Genomic DNA, 20,681 nt, shown 5'->3' on the forward strand with positions numbered 1-20,681 from the left:
GATTATCTACACATACTGAGAAGCTCACATTATAGACAGAAGCGTGTTACATGGCAGACCAAACTCATCTCTTGACATTATCTCAGCCAATCATGGCTAGCTGGAAGAGTCTTGTCTTTTTTCATGGCTAAACCAACTAGGCTCGTAATTTAACAATTTTATTCGTATTTACAGATGGCATACAAGTTTGTTATTAAGGCACATGAAAGTCCACATGTTCCAGAAGGCATTTCTGCCTAAAAAAACAAAATACGTGCGACATACGCCTAGCTTCTTGAAACGGGACACACGTTTTTATTTAATTTTAAAACGAATTGCAATATTCATTCAAGCCTAATTTATGAATTCAATTATTACATTTGTGCATTACAAATTAAAAAGTCTTACATTCAAATGTAATACCCTAATACACATTTAAAATTATGGAATTCTAATTCCATATCCTAATACAAATACTAAATTGTGGAATTCAAATGTAATATCCTAATATGAGATCGACATTATGGAATTCAAATACAATTTTTGTTGCCACTGAAATAGCTCCATATCTCTTTCTCTTTCTCTCTGCACAACTGATTTCAAAACTATTGACAAGTACGGAGAAGGTGAAAAGAGGACAATATTTTTCTCAAAGTAAAAATCCTGTAAAAAGTAAAAGGGGAATTTTCTCTAGGCCATTATTATTACCTTGGCAGCCAGTCAGGTCTTCACCACACACAGATGAGAGTTCCTCTCCACTTAACTGTTCAGCATATATATTGGCTTAGAAGATTTCATATTCATCTATTAGGGTCCTGCCACCTAGGGAGGGAATGCAATCAACTGACTTCGATGCAAGAGGTATTTACCTGCATCTTAATTCATCGTTGGAAGAAAAACACCACACACAGCAATAATGTGAAGGGAGGGTGTAGTAGCAGCAATGGCCATGTACTAGCGAGCTATAAGCTGGTTACAGTGGACTTTATGCCTTTATGGGCCCTTCCCCAATGGTAGTGAGTCAGACTCCTCCCTCATTCCTGCCCACTCTTTATTTGGTTTGCTACCTTGTCACCATGGCGATCGATACCACTCGGTAATGGCTGCTTGGAGAGCCGAGGGACTTGAATGACAGACGGTGGTGGGACCGAGCTGAGCATGTCCCAGGCTGAGCTGCCTGACTCTGAGCTGAGTGACGGAACGCTGTAGCCGGCTTAATTATCTTCCAGTCGAGTCTGGAGTATTCATGCTCAGTGAACCCCACCCCATTACCCCTAGCATAAACAACATGCCAATTAAGAAGAAGTGCTGTTTGCACTTCCAAAATGACACCCTACTCACTTTATAGGACCATAGTGCTCTTGTCAAAAGTAGTGCACTATAAAGGGAATAGGGTCCAGTTTATGACAGAGCCCTGGTCTACTTTACAGACACATTCCATGCATGGTCCTGTGTTTTCACTGGTTGTCTTAAGATACATATTTTAACATGTAGTTTGAGACATAACCAGACTAGACAGATCATGTAGCTAATGAAGACAACATATTACGTTTTTTTTTATGCCTCATAATGACAACAATTTTCTTCGCCCCCAACCTCTTGCATCATACACTGTAGGTCAACAAATGTCAAAGAGATTGTATAGAGACATCTACTTCGCCCCAGGAAGTGCAAAAAAAAAAATATTACAAATGTAGATTTTCCTTCTGTCAAGTTAGTTTGACGAGAGATCAATACATTGACCCGTGGGAAGGAAGGAGGGACAGTATTGCAAGGCAATGTTATGCCATACAGGATGCAAACCCTTGTATGCAAATACCACTAGAGACCCTGCAAACCCAATGCAGCTACACACTTGGCTATTCAGCTCATATGTGTGTCAATATTTTCTTTCCACTTACTGAGCAAAGTGGTAATTTATCAAGTCTGCAAGTCAATGGATTTGGCTCGGCTAAACTATTTACAAATTCCAATATAACATTTGAAAAGTTTTGGTTGTTAAATTGCCAGCGTTGATAAACTCTAAATTGTTAACTTCATGAGGTTCATGAAGAGTGCATCTGCACAAAGTGAATAGGAGTAGAGGACGGAATTGCAACAAGACACAGTATATCCATTTATATGGAAACGCATGTCTTCATTGTGTTAGACAGCAAATGAAGAAGGAGTCTTATTCAATAGCACGTGTTCCAAATCCTGCGTATCATCCAACATTTCTTACACAGACCGGCACACTCACATTTAAAAAAAATGTCCATGAAGCTTTTCTTTAGAAAATACTGTGATATTTTATTAAAAATGCTGCAGAAAATCTTTATACAGGTGTCCAGCCAGAAATATCATCTATCACTTAAGGCAAAACTGCAAACAATATCAGACAAACTATATCATTTCAAATCCTACATCAAAACCCTTGGTATCTTGACAGTTGATGGACCAATGGTAAGGATATATCTTTCATTGAATTTACAAACGTAGCATTATTATAAACCTTTTTTATATGTACTTGCTTTAGTTTTTTTCTGTAATAGGATGCAGAACGGAAATAATTTGGGTTAATGTTGACTTTATATTGAACTTATAACTGTTATTATTAATAATATCAATATCATTTATCATTATTATTATTTACACTCATTCACTTGTGTTGTAGTAACCCAACATATCAAAAGCCTGGCACAATACTTTACATATTGCTAGCATATGACAATTTGAAATATCTAACATATACTACTTTACAAACATATCCAACTAATATTGATACCAAAATCCACTGCCTTTTTTCTAAGTAATACATTTCTGGTCACATTTGAAGCTCAGGCAGTGGTGAGATTGCAGCTAGACATAAAAAGCCTACAAACAAAACGATTAAAAGCAGAACAAGATGAATCAGGTGACAAAAAAATGGACTCAAGCTATCAAACCTCATTTTGAGACAGAATCAGAATGCTGTCGGAAAATGTAGATTATAAAGCAGTTCTCAGACATGCGCTGTGTCAGAAATGGATACAAAGGATACACAGGACAATATAATGGTTGTCTAGACGATGCACAGTATTCTCCCATAAATGGATAGTGTTTTTTTTATCTGCTGCTGTGAAAACAATGAAACAAAGATTTTAATACAAAAAAATTAATAATGACTGATACTGTTTATTTACACGCACCTCAACAGAAAGAACACGCTTGGAAAAGCCATAGTTAAACTTAAACAACAATAGAAGTTCTTTAAATTTCTCTTTTTTGTTTATTTTCACTCACAACTATATACTGTTTTTAGTTTTTTTACAAAGTTTTCATAAATACATTTCAGGCTGGGGGGAGTTTTAAATTCAGTGCCCATGACTAGTCTGTCATACTTTACCAATGCAGTAGAGTGGTATTTCACTGTACAATTGTGTGTTATTGTCCTCTGATGTACTTAATGGCACAAAAAGCTTTTTGAGGAATCCTTGTCATCACTGTAACCCTTCATGTTTTGTATTGTTTATTCAAGCATTCTACAGCCGATTATTCCACTTGTCTTCAGGTGTTGCTCTTTTGGTAAAACTCTCTTCGATTCGTTTGAGAAGCTTCACTCCGAAAACAGTATTACTATAGTAACATTCACTTTTCAAACATGTCATTAGAAGTTCATATTTGACTTTGATATACTGTTCAAGAAGGCATGGTAGCAAAATAACATCTCATCCACTGAGATGAGTTGTGTGTGAAACACATTCAGTCACTCTTCTCTCTCTTCTTAGTGTTTGTCCAACATAGGCCAGGCCACATGGACGTCTGACTTCTCCACATTGAGCTATACCCTGGTGGTGGAGTGTCCATGGGGCAGGTTGGTACTGTTCTGACTGCCGCCAAACGTGTTGAAGTTGTGAAGCGGCTGCATGGCGGCCAGCGAGTTGGGGATCATGGTTATGGTGCTGGGCGTCATGAGCGGGATGTCGTCTGGCGACCTACGCAGCGTGAGGGTGTAGTCGGGCGGGCAGGTGAGGCGCAGTGTGTCGTGGGCCTGGAGCGACTCACACTCGTGGTGGTGCTCGTGGTCCATCTGCTGCTGCTGCTTCATCTGCAGGGACATCAGCTCCTCGCTCTGCAGGTGGGCGATGTCATTGGCGTTGGCCGCAGCGTTGGCCGGCCCGGCGGAGATACGCTGTGGGCTTGGCCCGCGCCGGTTTGACTCATGCCGCCGCTTGTCCTTCTTGTAGTAGAGCGCCGCGAACGCCAGGATGTTGAGGAAGAGCAGTGAGGCTCCCACGGCGATGGTGACGCTCAGCTCCGTGGAATAGTCCCGTTTAGTCTCGATAACCACGGCTGATTCGTCGGTGAGGTCCTCACCTTTCCGCTGGTCGGTGGTCTGCTTGGTGTTAGCGGAGGGAACCCCAGGGTGGCGGGTGGTAGAAGGCCGATTCCCCGGGAAACGCTTGGTGTAAGGAAACGGGGTGGTGTCCTGCGGCGGTATCTTGGTCGTTGTGGATACATACTGGAACAACTCGTTTATGTTGTGGAGGTGTGGAACTAGTTCCAGCCAGAAGGCTACTTTGGTGGCGCGGTAGTGGTCCCTGACCCTGGGTTTCAGGCCGATGTGCAGGTAGAGCTGGTCCTTGGGGTTGTACTTCGACCAGGCAACCTCTTCAAAGCGGTTGGGTTTTGTATGGATGAACTTGGTGTCCTGAGGAACGGGCTGGTTTGGATCTCTGAAATAGAGAAGATTAAAAAAACATTTGTAATTATGAAATCATTAGAAAAATTGTCCTTTTCAGGACTGTATTCTACAAAATGTTTAAAAAAGAGAGAAGAGAAGAGAGAAAAAAGGGAAGCATTCTGAATAATGGCCACCAAAGCACTATTTTATCTCCAGGCTTGTGAGTCAATGCTCGTGAAATTGAAAATTATAGACCCAAAATATTAAAATATACTAGAAAGAAATGTTATGATATATTCCTCCCAAGTGAGTCAATGGGGTCATTATTACCTCTGTAATATATTTTTTTAGATTTTCTTTAAGCCCACTGAAGGGAATCTTCAGATAAAGTCACAAATGGCCACTAAAACTACCCATTAGATTCACTTTATTGTCATCCTACTGTACAGTTACAAGACTCAAATAATTGATTAATACAAAGCATATCCTGTGCCCCCATTTTTAACATTCATAACAAACACCTCTGTTATTCATAGAAAAAATCTGCAATAGTATGAAATGTCCCAATGTCCTAGATCATGTTAATATTTTACTGTAGTGTAGCCATTTTATTCTCCCATTGACATTTTAAACTAGACATTATAGTGCACTGCCTCAGAGTTCGAATCGAGCAAATCTCCTGTGACATTGTGACTGTGATTTCATTAACTTTCAAAGGGAGAGTACAAGGAGTACAGTCAAGACGACAACCTTGGAGCCTGACACTGTTGAGTGAGTGGAAGGGTAAGAGGAATGGAATGGGAAGTGGGAATGTCCAGCTGAATGCTGAACAGAAATGAAGGCCTCATCTTGAGTCATACACTGCACTCAGGCACCAGGGGACACTCAGTACCCATCAGACCATTCAAGATGACCTCGGATGCAGGCATGGGTTCAAATACTATTTGAAATAACTGAAAATACTTTAGCTGGGTTTGATTTAGCTTGCTTGACCCAATGAAACCGATTGAACGGGCGGAAAACAGCAAACGCCGCCCACCTGGCACTCCAGGCAGACTAGAGCCAACGCTAAAATATATTTGATGGACGTCAAAATAGCTATGTACCCAGAGGTCTGCTCTGCTTCCAAAACGAGCTCTTAGAGTACAGAGAGCCTGTGAGACTGGGAGAAGGCTGCTTTTATCACAGCTCCATCCATCCATCAGCCGGCCTACTAGATAACAGTGGTCTCAGGGGATCAGGATACATTTAACTGGCTAATCCAGCATGACAGTATCTCCGGTTGATGGAGCACTGTTTAATCCTGTCCTTACCGATCACAGCAGGATCTAAGTATGTCACCAACTTGTAAATGGAAGCATGGACAGAGAGAGAAAAAAATTGAAAATATGTCTGTGCATCCCTGGAGAGTGGGATTCAATTAGATCTGATGCAATATGCTATTGTTCAGTACAAAGCTAATCTTGTGTCATTTTGCTGTGTCATTCTATTTGAGAGAACTTGTATATTTGGTTGTATCACTCTTTGAACGTCATGGGCCACATTTACTATTATACAATTGCAAAGATGTTACCAAAATGGGTATATTGCTCACATTACTTTGTGTCAAACCCTAGTGCCTTGCTGACTATTTTTTAAACACTACATTCTTTGTTAGTAACATCTTCTCATTTGACATGTTTTACACCGTCAAAATGTCACTTCTGGGTAAATTAAGACAATCTCCCTGAAATGGATTCAGTGACTGTCTAGTAATAGTTACATACATAGTGTATGTGCATATGTTCCAGCTAGCATGTGGATCCCAGTACAATATCACTTAAGGCCCGTAGCCCTGATAAAATCATATGGAAGCACCTGCTGTAACAATATGCCATTTTCTCCAACACCAAAGACTTGGAATAAAGACAACACTCCAGCCATCCTGTGCCCATCAGGCTGATAAATACTTAGCAAGCTATTCACATGTATCTCAGAAGGTCCATAAAACATATGCTTCCACCATGCAGTCAATCTGTTTTGAGTGATAACAAGTACATTCAGATGGAAGGCTAGTCCACACCTCCTAAGAGACTTGTCGTCGCAGGTTTATGGAAATAGCAAAGTCACAGATATAAATAAACCGCATGTCGGTCTACCCAGATTCAGCTTTTTCACCAGAGGGAGGTGGCTTGCACATAATACTTTCATGTATCTACTCAGATACTCACAAATGTATTCAATCCTATCTCCCTCTGCTTGACACAAAGCCTCTCTTTGCAGAGGAAAAAAATTATTCTGCTTTTCCAGTCTGCCATGTGTTCCCAGCTGTCTTCATTTTTAGTTTTGGCTATAGCCTGTATGTGCAGTGTATACTAAGAAACAACATGCACGCACGCAACCATGCACGCATGGATACACACACGCCTCACTCCTTGTTCAGGCCTCTATCCACTACGAATAAGAAGAAGGCTTACCTGTGTATTGTACTTTTCTATTTTGTATTTCACTCCATTTCAAAGCACTGAGATGCGTAGTTAATGATATGCCTCTCATCCCTCCGAATCCCCTGTCTATTGTTGGGAGCCTTTTTTTTCTGAAAAACCCTCAATCTAGCGAGGAAATTGAGGATCGCAACGGGAGTGTTTGCCTGCAGTTGGAGAGACTCTTGTGAAAAACGGGCACCCTCGAAGCGATGAATTTGCTTTTGGTTCCTACTTTGTTTGAAGCAGCACTACGGGTAAGCAAAAAGCACTCAGAGTAAAAGAGCCTCCCCATGCCAATAATGTTGCCAATCTATCCCCTGCTGAACTGGCATCAGTTGGACACTAGCCAAGCCGGAGAGCTGGGGGAGGGAATTCTACAGCCTATGAAGCTTTTCAAGAATGTATTTATTCACCTAAAAATTTATTTTCAGTGTGACTGGGTCGCAAACATCCTGCTACCTGGCTAATCCCAGGGTTCAGGAAACAAAGACGTGATCCAAATATCAAGTGATATTTGCAAACTGCAATGCCTTAATGAAAACCAAAGCCTCTATAAGACTAGAAACACTGATTTGCTCAGTTTAGGTGAAGATATGCTCCCATAACTTGCTACGTGTCTTCTCATCCATGACGGATATTTATCCACTTCAAATAAACAATCTGACAGACAGTAGTAAAAATAGAATTGGACAACCTACCCTGTCTTGGCGAAGTTAGTCCAGTAGGTCATAACAACCGCGCTGAGCATGACGTCGTTCTTGGAAAAGTTGCAGTTGAACAGGTCCGTGGGTCCGATCATGGGGATCCCGAACACATAGGGAACCTCGTCCCCATGTGCCGAGTCAGCCCAGCTAGGCTTCATGTCGCTCTGGCAGTGGTGGTAGAAGGCGTAGAAATACGTTGGCGAACCATACTGGGCATGGAGGTCCGCTGTGGCTACGGCCGGCGCCACCCACTGGTGGTCGGTGAAGAGCGCAACTAACGTCTTCCTCCTTGTCTCAGGGTTCTCCTTGTCGGCCCAGTCAGTGTACATGAACTTAATGGTCTCCCTTAGCGTGTCCTTGCCCTCTGGGTAGCCGTAGAGGTGATCCACAAAGTCCGACACGGCAAAGTCGAAGTCGTTGGCCGAGACGCCATCCTCACTGTCCACGCTGCCCTCCACAAACTTGAACCCTTCGCCTTGGTTGACCCCCAGCATGATGTCGTAGTTGAGGAACTCGCCCTGCTCCATGAGGATCTGGGGGTCGTCCGGGATGACGTCGCCGTCGATAACGGGGCCGAAGGCGATGTGGTACTTTGCGGGTAAGATGTTCTGTTCGATCAGCTCCTTGTAGTTCTTGCTCTGGAGGCACTCCACTAGGTCAATGGTGTCCAGCATGTTGCAGCCCACCTTCTCAGCCAGCATCCGTGTGTACTTGGCAGGCTGGTAGTTAACCGCCCAGCTGGACAGAGCTGTTCCACTCTGGATGATGGCTTTCTGGAAAAGATCTGAAAGGGTGAAAACTGATGTCAGACACAAGTCTAAGTCTAATCTCACACATGGTGTTTGGTGTTTTTCACAAATGTAAAACATTTTTTGCAATAAAACTACTAAAAGAATACACACACCTGGAACAACCACATTGGTATTAACTCAGTATAGAAATAACTGGTATTTTCTGGTATTATTTAAGTCATTCTGATGTAACATCTTCAGTGAGTGCTATAGTCAGTAAAAAATGTTTTGCAAGATTATGCCTGTAACATCCACAGAGATTCATCAGACAGAGATACATCTATACTGCATATTCTCCTATACTGACACAATATGCAGCAAAAGGATGATTAAGGACATGGACAGGGACACCACATCTCGTCAACGCTGGTCATAATAAATGAATCAGACTGAAAATAAAAGACATTTGTTTATTCTACAATGAGGCTTCGGGCCACTTATTCATCCTGAATTATGGTCACGATCTGTCTGCCACTGCCACTCCGCGAATAGGCCACAGCGCACTAGGAACACTTCTTGTATGCTACATTTCTTCCAGTATTTTCGAAGTTATTTTTATATCCTTGTGATGGTGACTCAAAAAGGACGACTTGAAAAGCATGTTTCCGAGCCACAGAAGAATGTCTCCCGCAAGGCCTAGTTAGCAACAGAGGTTTATTTAGCTTTTTTCCCACATTTCCTCTGGATGAAGAATATCAGTTTAAAGCCTGACTCACCAGAAGTGAATTTAAATACGTTGCATATGCCTCCTGTGTTTACCTCAGTCTGCTTGCTGAGGCGTGCCTGCGGAGCCGTGAAAGAGAAACATATCATGTCCTACAAAGGGAGCAGCGATGAGGGGCTACGGCTTCCATGCCACCTGGGTCTGGCTAAAGGGAGTGATGCAAGAACATAGCTGCCTGACTAACAACAGCCCTAGAAAATCCGATTCTATCACAACACCAATCCAGATGATAGGATACTGGGCTAACCTCGGTAACCCAGAACCAAATCTCATGAGAGGGATTATATTCCGGGGGGTATTGGTAAAATGTTTGGCCCAGTGTGAGTGCAAAACACATCATCATGACGATGTGGAAATTAGGCTTTTGAAAGTTCTATATCTTGAAAACTTGATTGCTGACATGCAAAACATTTTGGGACAGGATCAAAAGTGTACTAATGAAAAAAAATATTAATTTAAGGAAAGACAACTACTGGGCTAAAAGGGATAAGAAGATCCCTGACTCTGTCTGGTAATATCTCTTCCCAACTTGAGTGTCTTTTTCCGTCCCTATAATCTCATATACTATATATACTGCTCAAAAAAATAAAGGGAACACTTAAACAACACAATGTAACTCCAAGTCAATCACACTTCTGTGAAATCAAACTGTCCACTTAGGAAGCAACACTGATTGACAATAAATTTCACATGCTGTTGTGCAAATGGAATAGACAACAGGTGGAAATTATAGGCAATTAGCAAGACACCCCCAATAAAGGAGTGGTTCTGCAGGTGGTGACCACAGACCACTTCTCAGTTCCAATGCTTCCTGGCTGATGTTTTGGTCACTTTTAAATGCTGGCGGTACTTTCACTCTAGTGGTAGCATGAGACGGAGTCTACAACCCACACAAGTGGCTCAGGTAGTGCAGCTCATCCAGGATGGCACATCAATGCGAGCTGTGGCAAGAAGGTTTGCTGTGTCTGTCAGCGTAGTGTCCAGAGCATGGAGGCGCTACCAGGAGACAGGCCAGTACATCAGGAGACGTGGAGGAGGCCATAGGAGGGCAACAACCCAGCAGCAGGACCGCTACCTCCGCCTTTGTGCAAGGAGAAGCACTGCCAGAGCCCTGCAAAATGACCTCCAGCAGGCCAGAAATGTGCATGTGTCTGCTCAAACGGTCAGAAACAGACTCCATGAGGGTGGTATGAGGGCCCGACATCCACAGGTGGGGGTTGTGCTTACAGCCCAACACCGTGCAGGACGTTTGGCATTTGCCAGAGAACACCAAGATTGGCAAATTCGCCACTGGTGCCCTGTGCTCTTCACAGATGAAAGCAGATTCACACTGAGCACATGTGACAGACGTGACAGAGTCTGGAGACGCCGTGGAGAACGTTCTGCTGCCTGCAACATCCTCCAGCATGACCGGTTTGGCGGTGGGTCAGTCATGGTGTGGGGTGGCATTTCTTTGGGGGGCCGCACAGCCCTCCATGTGCTCGCCAGAGGTAGCCTGACTGCCATTAGGTACCGAGATGAGATACTCAGACCCCTTGTGAGACCATATGCCGGTGCGGTTGGCCCTGGGTTCCTCCTAATGCAAGACAATGCTAGACCTCATGTGGCTGGAGTGTGTCAGCAGTTCCTGCAAGAGGAAGGCATTGATGCTATGGACTGGCCCGCCCGTTCCCCAGACCTGAATCCAATTGAGCACATCTGGGACATCATGTCTCGCTCCATCCACCAACGCCACGTTGCACCACAGACTGTCCAGGAGTTGGCGGATGCTTTAGTCCAGGTCTGGGAGGAGGTCCCTCAGGAGACCATCTGTCACCTCATCAGGAGAATTCCCAGGTGTTGTAGGGAGGTCATACAGGCACGTGGAGGCCACACACACTACTGAGCCTCATTTTGACTTGTTTTAAGGACATTACATCAAAGTTGGATCAGCCTGTAGTGTGGTTTTCCACTTTAATTTTGAGTGTGACTCCAAATCCAGACCTCCATGGGTTGATAAATTGGATTTCCATTGATTATTTTTGTGTGATTTTGTTGTCAGCACATTCAACTATGTAAAGAAAAAAGTATTTAATAAGATTATTTCATTCATTCAGATCTAGGATGTGTTATTTTAGTGTTCCCTTTATTTTTTTGAGCAGTGTATATAAAAATACAGTTGAAGTCGGAAGTTTACATACACCTTAGCCAAATACATTTAAACTCAGTTTTTCACAATTCCTGACATTTAATCCTAGTAAAAAAATCCTGTTGTAGGTCAGTTAGGTTCATCACTTTATTTTAAGAATGTGAAATGTCAGCATAATAGTAGAGAGAATGATTTATTTCAGCTTTGATTCCTTTCATCACATTCCCAGTGGGCCAGAAGTTTACATACACTCAATTAGTCTTTGGTAGCATTGCCTTTAAATGGTTTAACTTGGGTCAAACATTTCAGGTAGCCTTCCACAAGATTCCCACAATAAGTTGGGTGAAATTTGGCCCATTCCTCCTGACAGAGCTGGTTTAACTGAGTCAGGTTTGTAGACCTTCTTGCTCGCAAACACTTTTTCAGTTCTGCCCACACATTTTCTATAGGATTGAGGTCAGGGCTTTGTGATGGCCACTCCAATACCGTGACATTGTTGTCCTTAAGCCATTTTTCCACAACTTTGGAAGTATGCTTGAGGTCAAAGTCCATTTGGAAGGCCCATTTGCGACCAAGCTTTAACTTCCTGACTGATGTCTTGAGATGTTGCTTCAATATATCCACATAATTTTCCTTCCTCATGATGCCATGTATGTTGTGAAGTGCACCAGTCCCTCCTGCAGCAAAGCACCCCCACAACATGATGCTGCCACCCCCGTGCTTCAAGGTTGGGATGGTGTTCTTCGGCTTGCAAGCCTCACCCTTTTTCCTCCAAACATAATGATGGTCATTATTGCCAAATAGTTATATTTTTGTTTCATCAGACCAGAGGACATTTCTACAAAAAGTACGATCTTTGTCCCCATGTGCAGTTGCAAACCCTAGATTGGCTTTTTATGGTGATTTTGGAGCAGTGGCTTCTTCCTTGCTGAGCTGCCTTTCAAGTTATGTCGATATAGGACTCATTTTACTGTGGATATAGATACTTTTGTACCTGTATCCTCCAGCATCTTCACAAGGTCACAAGGGGGAGGCTTGCAAGCCAAAGAACACCATCCCAACCGTGAAGCATGGGGGTGGCAGCATCATGTTGTGGGGGTGCTTTGCTGCAGGAGGGACTGGTGCACTTCACAAAATAGATGGCATCATGAGGCAGGAACATTATGTGGATATATTGAAGCAACATCTCAAGACATCAGTCAGGAAGATAAAGCTTGGTCGCAAATGGGTCTTCCAAATCGACCCCAAGCATACTTCCAAAGTTGTGGAAAAATGATTTAAGGACAACAATGTCAAGGTATTGGAGTGGCCATCACAAAGCCCTGACCTCAATCCTATAGAAAATGTGTGGGCAGAACTGAAAAAGCGTGTGCGAGCAAGGAGGCCTACACACCTGACTCAGTTACTCCAGCTCTGTCAGGAGGAATGGGCCAAAATTCACCCAACTTATTGTGGGAAGCTTGTGGAAGGCTACCTGAAACGTTTGACCAAAGTTAAACAATTTAAAGGTAATGCTAACAAATACTAATTGAGTGTATGTAAACTTCTGACCCACTGGGAATGTGATGAAAGATAAATAATTCTCTCTACTATTACTCTGACATTTCACATTCTTAAAATAAAGTGGTGATCCTAACTGACCTAAGACAGGGAATTTTTTACTAGGATTAAATGTCAGAAATTGTGAAAAACTGAGTTTAAATGTATTTGGCTAAGGTGTATGTAAACTTCCGACTTCAACTGTACATACAGTACCAGTCAAGGGTTTTTCTTTATTTTTACTCTTTTCTACATTGTAGACATCACAACTATGAAATAACACATATGGAATCATGTAGTAACCCAAAAAGTGTTAAACAAATCAAAATATATTTTATATTTCAGATTCTTCAAAGTAGCCACCCTTTGCCTTGATGACAGCTTTGCACACTCTTGGCATTCAATGTTTGAATTGGATTTCTGAGAGAATGACGATGAAAGAAAAATTCATCGTGGTATGTTTTTTATTGGACATAATTCAGAACTAGATGTTTTCCCCTGAGGCTACTCTCGCTGTTGTCACTCAGTAGCAACAGCGGACATGGAGAGGAATTAAAAGTCCATTGACGAGTGCAAGACATGTCCATTTCCTGCCATAACTGATATTGATTGATATTGACGGAAATAAAGTCTGAAGTTGCGAGATGTGCCGGTTAAGATCTATCTGGGATTTTGCCCTATGGAGACTAATTAGGTAATGCTGTTTTCACAGTCATTTACTCAAACAGCTCCTGGTGAGATTCAGCTGCAGAGAAAGAGAGCGAGAAAGAGTACAGCTAGCTATTCAATTGTCTATCTCTGAGTGCGTCCCAAATGACATCCTATTCCCTATATATTGCACTACTTTTGACCAGAAAAATGAAGTGCACTATAAGGAATATGATCATATTTGGGACGCAGACTCTGTTTTGCCTTTCTACTATGAGAGGTGCACTGGGCTGTAGGAGAACAACAATGACACTTAATGACACTCACATTTCTAGGATACTACTTTCGAATGGTAATAAAAAAAACAACAAGATATAAATGTACTATAATGTTACGGCGGTGAGCCATTCTAACGTTCTTGATACCCACCTACCACTTTTCTCTGGCTGGTCACACAAATATCTAGTGACTGAGGTAGGCAATATTTGACACTTGAGTGAACCTGTGAACACACTAGTTGTTATCCCTGCCATGTGGCGATGAAATGTGACGCTACATGTTCTCTGAAAAGTCATGATGGTGTATTCTGACTGTTGAAATAAATCCTAGGATGCGTCCCAAATTGAACCGTATTCCCTACGTAATGCGGTATGTTTGATCAGGCGCCATAGGACTCTGGTCAAAAGCAGTGCACTATGTAGGGAATAGGGTGCTATTTGGGACACCACCATACCCTCCCAGCGAGAGAGATATTCCTGTTTGAAACAAAATCCCTCTGAAGATATCTATCAAATAAAGCAATACATATAATAAAACATTTCCCCACAGGTATTTATTTCATTACTACATTCTAAAATGATAGCTGAAGTTCATAAGACTATATGAATTGAATTAATAATAATTCATTGCAGTGTATAAATCTCACAGTGGGTGCCGAGAATGATTCATTTTATGATTCATTAAACATTAAAAAGGAATTGTATTCACTGACTTTAAGGACTTAAAAAATATAGCATAATCTCAATGATTTCCAAGGAGGTAAGGGAACATTTGTGGGGACTAAAAATACCCTATACATACCTTCTGAGTAGTGAGAGAGCGTGAGCAAGCTAACACACGATGCCCCCGCACCAGAGCCGAAGATTGTCACTCTCTTTGGATCTCCTTTGAAGGCCTGAATGTTCTCTTTGATCCACCTCAGGGCTTGGATCTGGTCCAGCAGTCCATAGTTCCCCTTGGCTGCCTGGTCCCCTGTGCTTAGGAAGCCTGTGTGAACAACAAGGGACAGAACAAACTCATTAATCACCTCCTTCTTGATCTCCCTCTAAAAACAGCTTGTCATTGAAACAGAGGGGAGACAGACGGAAAATTCATATTGGACAATATTCTGTACCTGGTGGTGATTTAGAAATGTATCATAAAGCAAATTACATAAATAAATAAAGCATAACATGTAAATACAAGCACATTTAATTTAAATGAATACATTATTGCACCTGCTAACACTTTTCATTGTTGATATTGTTGTCTTTGGGACCATGGGACAAGGAAACACAGTACAGTTACCGTCACACACACACACACACCCAAAGAACAGTACTTACACCCCTAGGAGGTGACTCAAAACATACAGTAATAGCCCGTCTTACACTATATTTCTCACCCCAACGGATGGAGGTAAATGTGACGTGAATGCATTGACGTAAGTTCCAACGATCAGTGAAATAATGGATGACCTCATCCAGGTAGAAATAGCCTGTACAACACAACACAAAGGGACCGGAACCATCCTCATGGAACCAATTGTTACTGTTCTATTGATAAGAACTGAAGCCCTCAGCGAGTCAGCAACACCTGCGTGCTTCCAGTCTTATTATCCAGTCAAATAGCAAAACTCTTCAGTAAGTCACAGTAGTTCCTAATGACCTGGGAATCATCACTTGCTGTTAAGATCAAGAGAATAATGTAGGATAATGTAGGGTTGTACTCCCTCAGTCATTCAACCTGAGATGGCTGGAGTGCTTCTAACCGAACCACCATTATACTGAGAAGACAGAGCGGAAGAGACAGAGAGAGGCGAAGCTCCTTTTCATAGTCAACATTTACTTGGTTTGGCTTCAACTATACAGTCGAATATGCAGATAGAGAGACAGACAGAGAGAGAAGGCAAGTTCCTTTTTCATAGTCTGAATTCAACTACATGGCTTTGACTTGGATTTGACTCTATACAGCCGAGTGTCAGGCCAGACAGACAAGCTTGTTGATATGCTTGTCAAAATCAGAAACTTGTTGACAAATTAGCTGATTTGTCTAAACCCATTAGGTGGTGGGCCTTTAGAGCCTGCGAGGGACGGCCACCGGGGTGTCTGGTCCTCGCAAGCGCCAGGCCTTGGATCTCTAAGCCGAGCCCCTGGCACAGACAGCCCCCGGGCAGTGTCGCAAATGGTTCCCTATTCCCTACATAGTGCACTATTTTTGACCAGAGCCCTGGTCAAAAGTAGTGCACTATGTAGGGAATACGGTGTCCTTTGAGACACATGCTCAGCTCTCCGCTTCCATCCCAGGGGGGAGAGACCAGACAGAGCAGTCTACAGGCTACAGGACAAATCGGATGAAAGGATGGAGAGAAGGAGGAAAAGGAGGAGGAGGGAGAAAAGGAAAGATGTCCTGTGGCCCTGTGATAGGGAGCAGATCGAGTTAGTCATGGTCTGACTGTGAGGTGGAGGGGATAGAGGAATGGAGGGATGAGGAGGGGTGGAAGGGTTGGAGGAGAGGTAGAGGGGATAGAGGCATGGAGGGATGAGGAGGGGTGGAAGGGATGGAGGAGGGGTAGAAGGGATGGAGGGATTGAGGAGGGGTAGAAGGGATGGAGGGATGGAGGAGGGGTAGAAGGGATGGAGGGATAGAGGAGGGGTAGAAGGGATGGAGGGATTGAGGAGGGGTAGAAGGGATGGAGGGATGGAAGAGGGGTAGAAGGGATGGAGGGATAGAGGAGGGGTAGAAGGGATGGAGGGATAGAGGAGGTGTTGAGGGGATAGAGGGATAGAGGAATGAAGGGGGGTAGAAGGAATGGAGGAATGGAGGAAGGGTAGAAGGGATGGAGGGATTGAGGAGGGGTTGAGGGGATAGAGGAATGGAGAAGGGGTAGAAGGGATGGAGGAAAGGTAGAAGGGAGGGAGGAGGGGTAGAAGGCATAAGGGATGGAGGAGGGGTGGAAGGGATAGAGAGATGGAGGAGGGGTGGAGGGGATAGGGGATGGAGGGGGTAGAAGGGATGGGAAGGGGTGGAGGGGATAGGAGGATGGAGGGATGGAGGAGGGGTGGAGGGGATAGGGGGATGGAGGGTGGTAGAAGGGATGGGGGAGGGGTGGAGGGGATAGGCGGGTGGAGGGATGGAGAAGGGGTGGAGGGGATAGGGGGATGGAGGGGGTAGCAGGGATGGAGGAGGGGTGGAGGGGATAGGGGGATGGAGGGATTGAGGAGGGGTGGAGGGGATAGGGGGATGGATGGATGGAGGGAGGAGTGGTGGAGGGCATAGGGAGATGGAGGGATGGAGGAGGCTGGAGGGGATAGGGAGATGGAGGGATGGAGGAGGGTGGAGGGGATAGGGAGATGGAGGGATGGTGGAGGGGATAGGGGGATGGAGGAGGATGGAGGGGATAGGGAGATGGAGGAGGGTGGAGGGGATAGGGGGATGGAGGGATGGAGGAGGGTGGAGGGGATAGGGAGATGGAGGGATAGAGGAGGGTGGAGGGGATAGGGAGATGGAGGGATGGAGGAGGGTGGATGGGATAGGGGGATGGAGGGATGGAGGAGGATGGAGGGGATAGGGAAATGGAGGGATGGAGGAGGGTGGAGGAGATAGGGAGATGGAGGGATGGAGGAGGGTGGAGGGGATAGGGAGATGGAGGGATGGAGGAGGGTGGAGGGGATAGGGGGATGGAGGGATGGAGGAGGGGATAGGGGGATGGAGGGATGGAGGAGGGTGGAGGGGATAGGGAGATGGAGGGATGGAGGAGGGTGGAGGGGATAGGGGGATGGAGGGGGAGGACAGACAGACATGTGGTGGAGGTGATAGCAGCAGAGGGTGTTGAGGGATTACAAGGCCCCTGGCAGGACTCACACTCCTGACTTCCAGGCCTCAGCTTGCTCCTCTCTCTCTCTCTCTCTCTCTCTTTCTCCTCTCTCCCCCTCTCTCTCCATCTATCTCTCTCTCTCCTCAGTCTCCACTCACCATGTCTGTCTGAGAAGAGGAGCTGGGGCGAAGGGGAGCGGAGCAGAGAGGATAGCCCACCAGTAACTCCTCAGGGTGTGTGAAAAGATTAGTGAAAGCTTCCATGTCAAGAAGCTGCTGCGGATATTACCGAGGAGAACATTGCATTAAGATGTATTATGGACATGAGCTTTGAAGATATTTCAACTACTTGAACAGATATTGATAACTGCTATAACTGCTATTGCAAAGCTTGTAAAAACACACTATGCTAGTATATTTAACATCAATATCAAGGGTTTGCATGGAAGAAACTATCTTCATCTGTATCAAAAGAAGTGCGACACAATGCCTGATTAAATTCACTGTCACAGACAACACATCTTAAAACTCCATAAAAATGTAGCTAATCAAACTTGCTCTTCAGAAATAAAATATTCCTTCCGCAATATATTTCACAAAGTATTTTAGTATTGATCTTACTCTGCCTGGGAATGCATCTGAGTAAAATGTTATTTGCTGAATGTTAATATTGTAACAACAATATCACAGGGTCGACGCAGAAATGACAATGTCCTTCCAATGCATTTTTTACGTCTCAGGCTTAAGGCATCCACATGCTTCCTAGCCGAAACAGTTCGGAAGAGTTTGTGCATACAGTGGGGAAAAAAGCATTTGATCCCTTGCTGATTTTGTACGTTTGCCCACTGACAAAGAAAGGATCAGTCTATAATTTTAATGGTAGGTTTATTTGAACAGTGAGAGACAGAATAACAACAAAAATATCCAGAAAAACTAATGTAAAAATGTTATAAATTGATTTGCTTTTTAATGAGGGAAATAAGTATTTGACCCCCTCCCAGGTGTCTTTTATACAGGTAACGAGCTGAGATTAGGAGCACACTCTTAAAGGGAGTGCTCCTAACCGCAGCTTGTTACCTGTAAAAAAGACACCAGTCCACAGAAGCAATCAATCAATCAGATTCCAAACTCTCCACCATGGCCAAGACCAAAGAGCTCTCCAAGGATGTCAGGGACAAGATTGTAGACCTACACAAGGCTGGAATGGGCTACAAGACCATCGCCAGGCAGCTTGGTGAGAAGGTGACAACATTTGGTGTGATTATTCGCAATGGAAGAAACACAAAAGAACTGTCAATATCCCTCGGCCTGGGGCTCCATGCAAGATCTCACCTTGTGGAGTTGCAATGATCATGAGAACGGTGAGGAATCAGCCCAGAACTAAACGGGAGGATCTTGTCAATGATCTCAAGGCAGCTGGGACCATAGTCACCAAGAAAATAATTGGTAACACACTACGCTGTGAAGGACTGAAATCCTGCAGCGCCCGCAAGGTCCCCCTGCTCAAGAATACATATACATGCCCATCTGAAGTTTGCCAATGAACATCTGAATGACTCAGAGGACAACTGGTGAAAGTGTTGTGGTCAGATGAGACCAAAATGGAGCTCTTTGACATCAACTCAACTCGCCGTGTTTGGAGGAGGAAGAATGCTGCCTATGACCCCAAGAACACCATCTCCACCGTCAAATATGGAGGTGGAAACATTATGCTTTGAGGGTGTTTTTCTGCTAAGGGGACAGGACAACTTCACCGCATCAAAGGGACGATGGACGGGGCCATGTACCGTCAAATCTTGGGTGAGAACGTCCTTCCCTCAGCCAGGGCATTGAAAATGGGTCGTGGATGGGTATTCCAGCATGACAATGACCCAAAACACACGGCCAAGGCAACAAAGGAGTGGCTCAAGAAGAAGCACATTAAGGTCCTGGAGTGGCCTAGCCAGTCTACAGACCTTAATCCCATAGAAAATATGTGGAGGGAGCTGAAGGTTCGAGTTGCCAAACGTCAGCCTCGAAACCTTAATGACTTGGAGAAGATCTGCAAAGAGGAGTGGGACAAAATCCCTCCTGAGATGTGTGCAAACCTGGTGGCCAACTACAAGAAACGTCTGACCTCTGTGATTGCCAACAAGGGTTTTGCAACCAAGTACTAAGTCATGTTTTGCAGAGGGGTCAAATACTTATTTCCCTCATTAAAATGCAAATCATTTTATAACATTTTTGACATGCGTTTTTCTGGATTTTTTTGTTATTCTGTCTCTCACTGTTAAAATTATCCTACTATTAAAATTATAGACTGATCATTTGTTTGTAAGTGGGCAAATGTACAAAATCAGCAGGGGATCAAATACTTTTTTCCCCCCACTGTATATTATGACAACATTGTGTGACGTTTTTGTTCGTTTTGGACTTCGGTGAGGGATTTTTCGGCTGTTCGGGCACACAACGTTTTTTCTCGAGGCCAGCCGAAGTTCAGGGACCGAACATCTTAGTTAGATGTAAAGTTGCGTGACTAAGATCTCGACAAAAACGTAACAACGTATGACAGATTTCTTGAGTTATCTTAGATTAATTCAGACTATTTTGAGAAAGTGTATACTGGCTACGGTGTCTCACAATGGCCAAAGAGTACTATTGACACTTTTTTGTATTGTTTTTTCAAGCAAAGGTCTTTTAAGAGAGTATGCAAGCACACTAGTTGGCCTAGCTGCCAGCCGGGTTTGAATGGCAGCTGTGACATAAGTGGTCTGCTTGGCCACACTGTCATTTAATGCCACTTGGAACGGCAAGTAAAGGGCTCCGTCCGTGTTACCAAGCATGTAACGGCTTTGATACTGTGTGTGCAAAAGGCCTACAGTATGATACAGGACTATGACAAATGCATGTACTCTCATTGAAATGTCAAGATACTGTAGTCAGACAGACACATCCCTTCCATGTCCAGGCCATTTGGTGCTGCTGTCTATTGGATATGTTTGGACACC

The 20,681-nt window shown here is 43.9% G+C and overlaps 1 protein-coding gene across 2 annotated transcripts in view; it reads right to left on the reverse strand.

The window, feature by feature from the left end:
• Nucleotides 1-2,242: 2,242 nt before the first annotated feature.
• The window catches only part of LOC115179449 (neuroligin-4, X-linked-like), an 80,913-nt gene continuing 62,474 nt past the window's right edge, over nucleotides 2,243-20,681 (reverse strand). For both annotated transcript variants that reach the window (XM_029740992.1, XM_029740990.1), the window contains 3 exons: nucleotides 14,701-14,886; nucleotides 7,785-8,574; nucleotides 2,243-4,673 (listed from right to left, as the gene is read on the reverse strand). In XM_029740992.1, coding sequence (XP_029596852.1) covers nucleotides 3,779-4,673; nucleotides 7,785-8,574; nucleotides 14,701-14,886 — 1,871 coding nt within the window. In that variant the 3' untranslated portion in view covers nucleotides 2,243-3,778. The remainder of the gene's footprint in view (nucleotides 4,674-7,784; nucleotides 8,575-14,700; nucleotides 14,887-20,681) is intronic.

This window comes from Salmo trutta, chromosome 39 (assembly GCF_901001165.1).
Source record: "Salmo trutta chromosome 39, fSalTru1.1, whole genome shotgun sequence".
NCBI classification, from domain to species: domain Eukaryota; kingdom Metazoa; phylum Chordata; class Actinopteri; order Salmoniformes; family Salmonidae; genus Salmo; species Salmo trutta.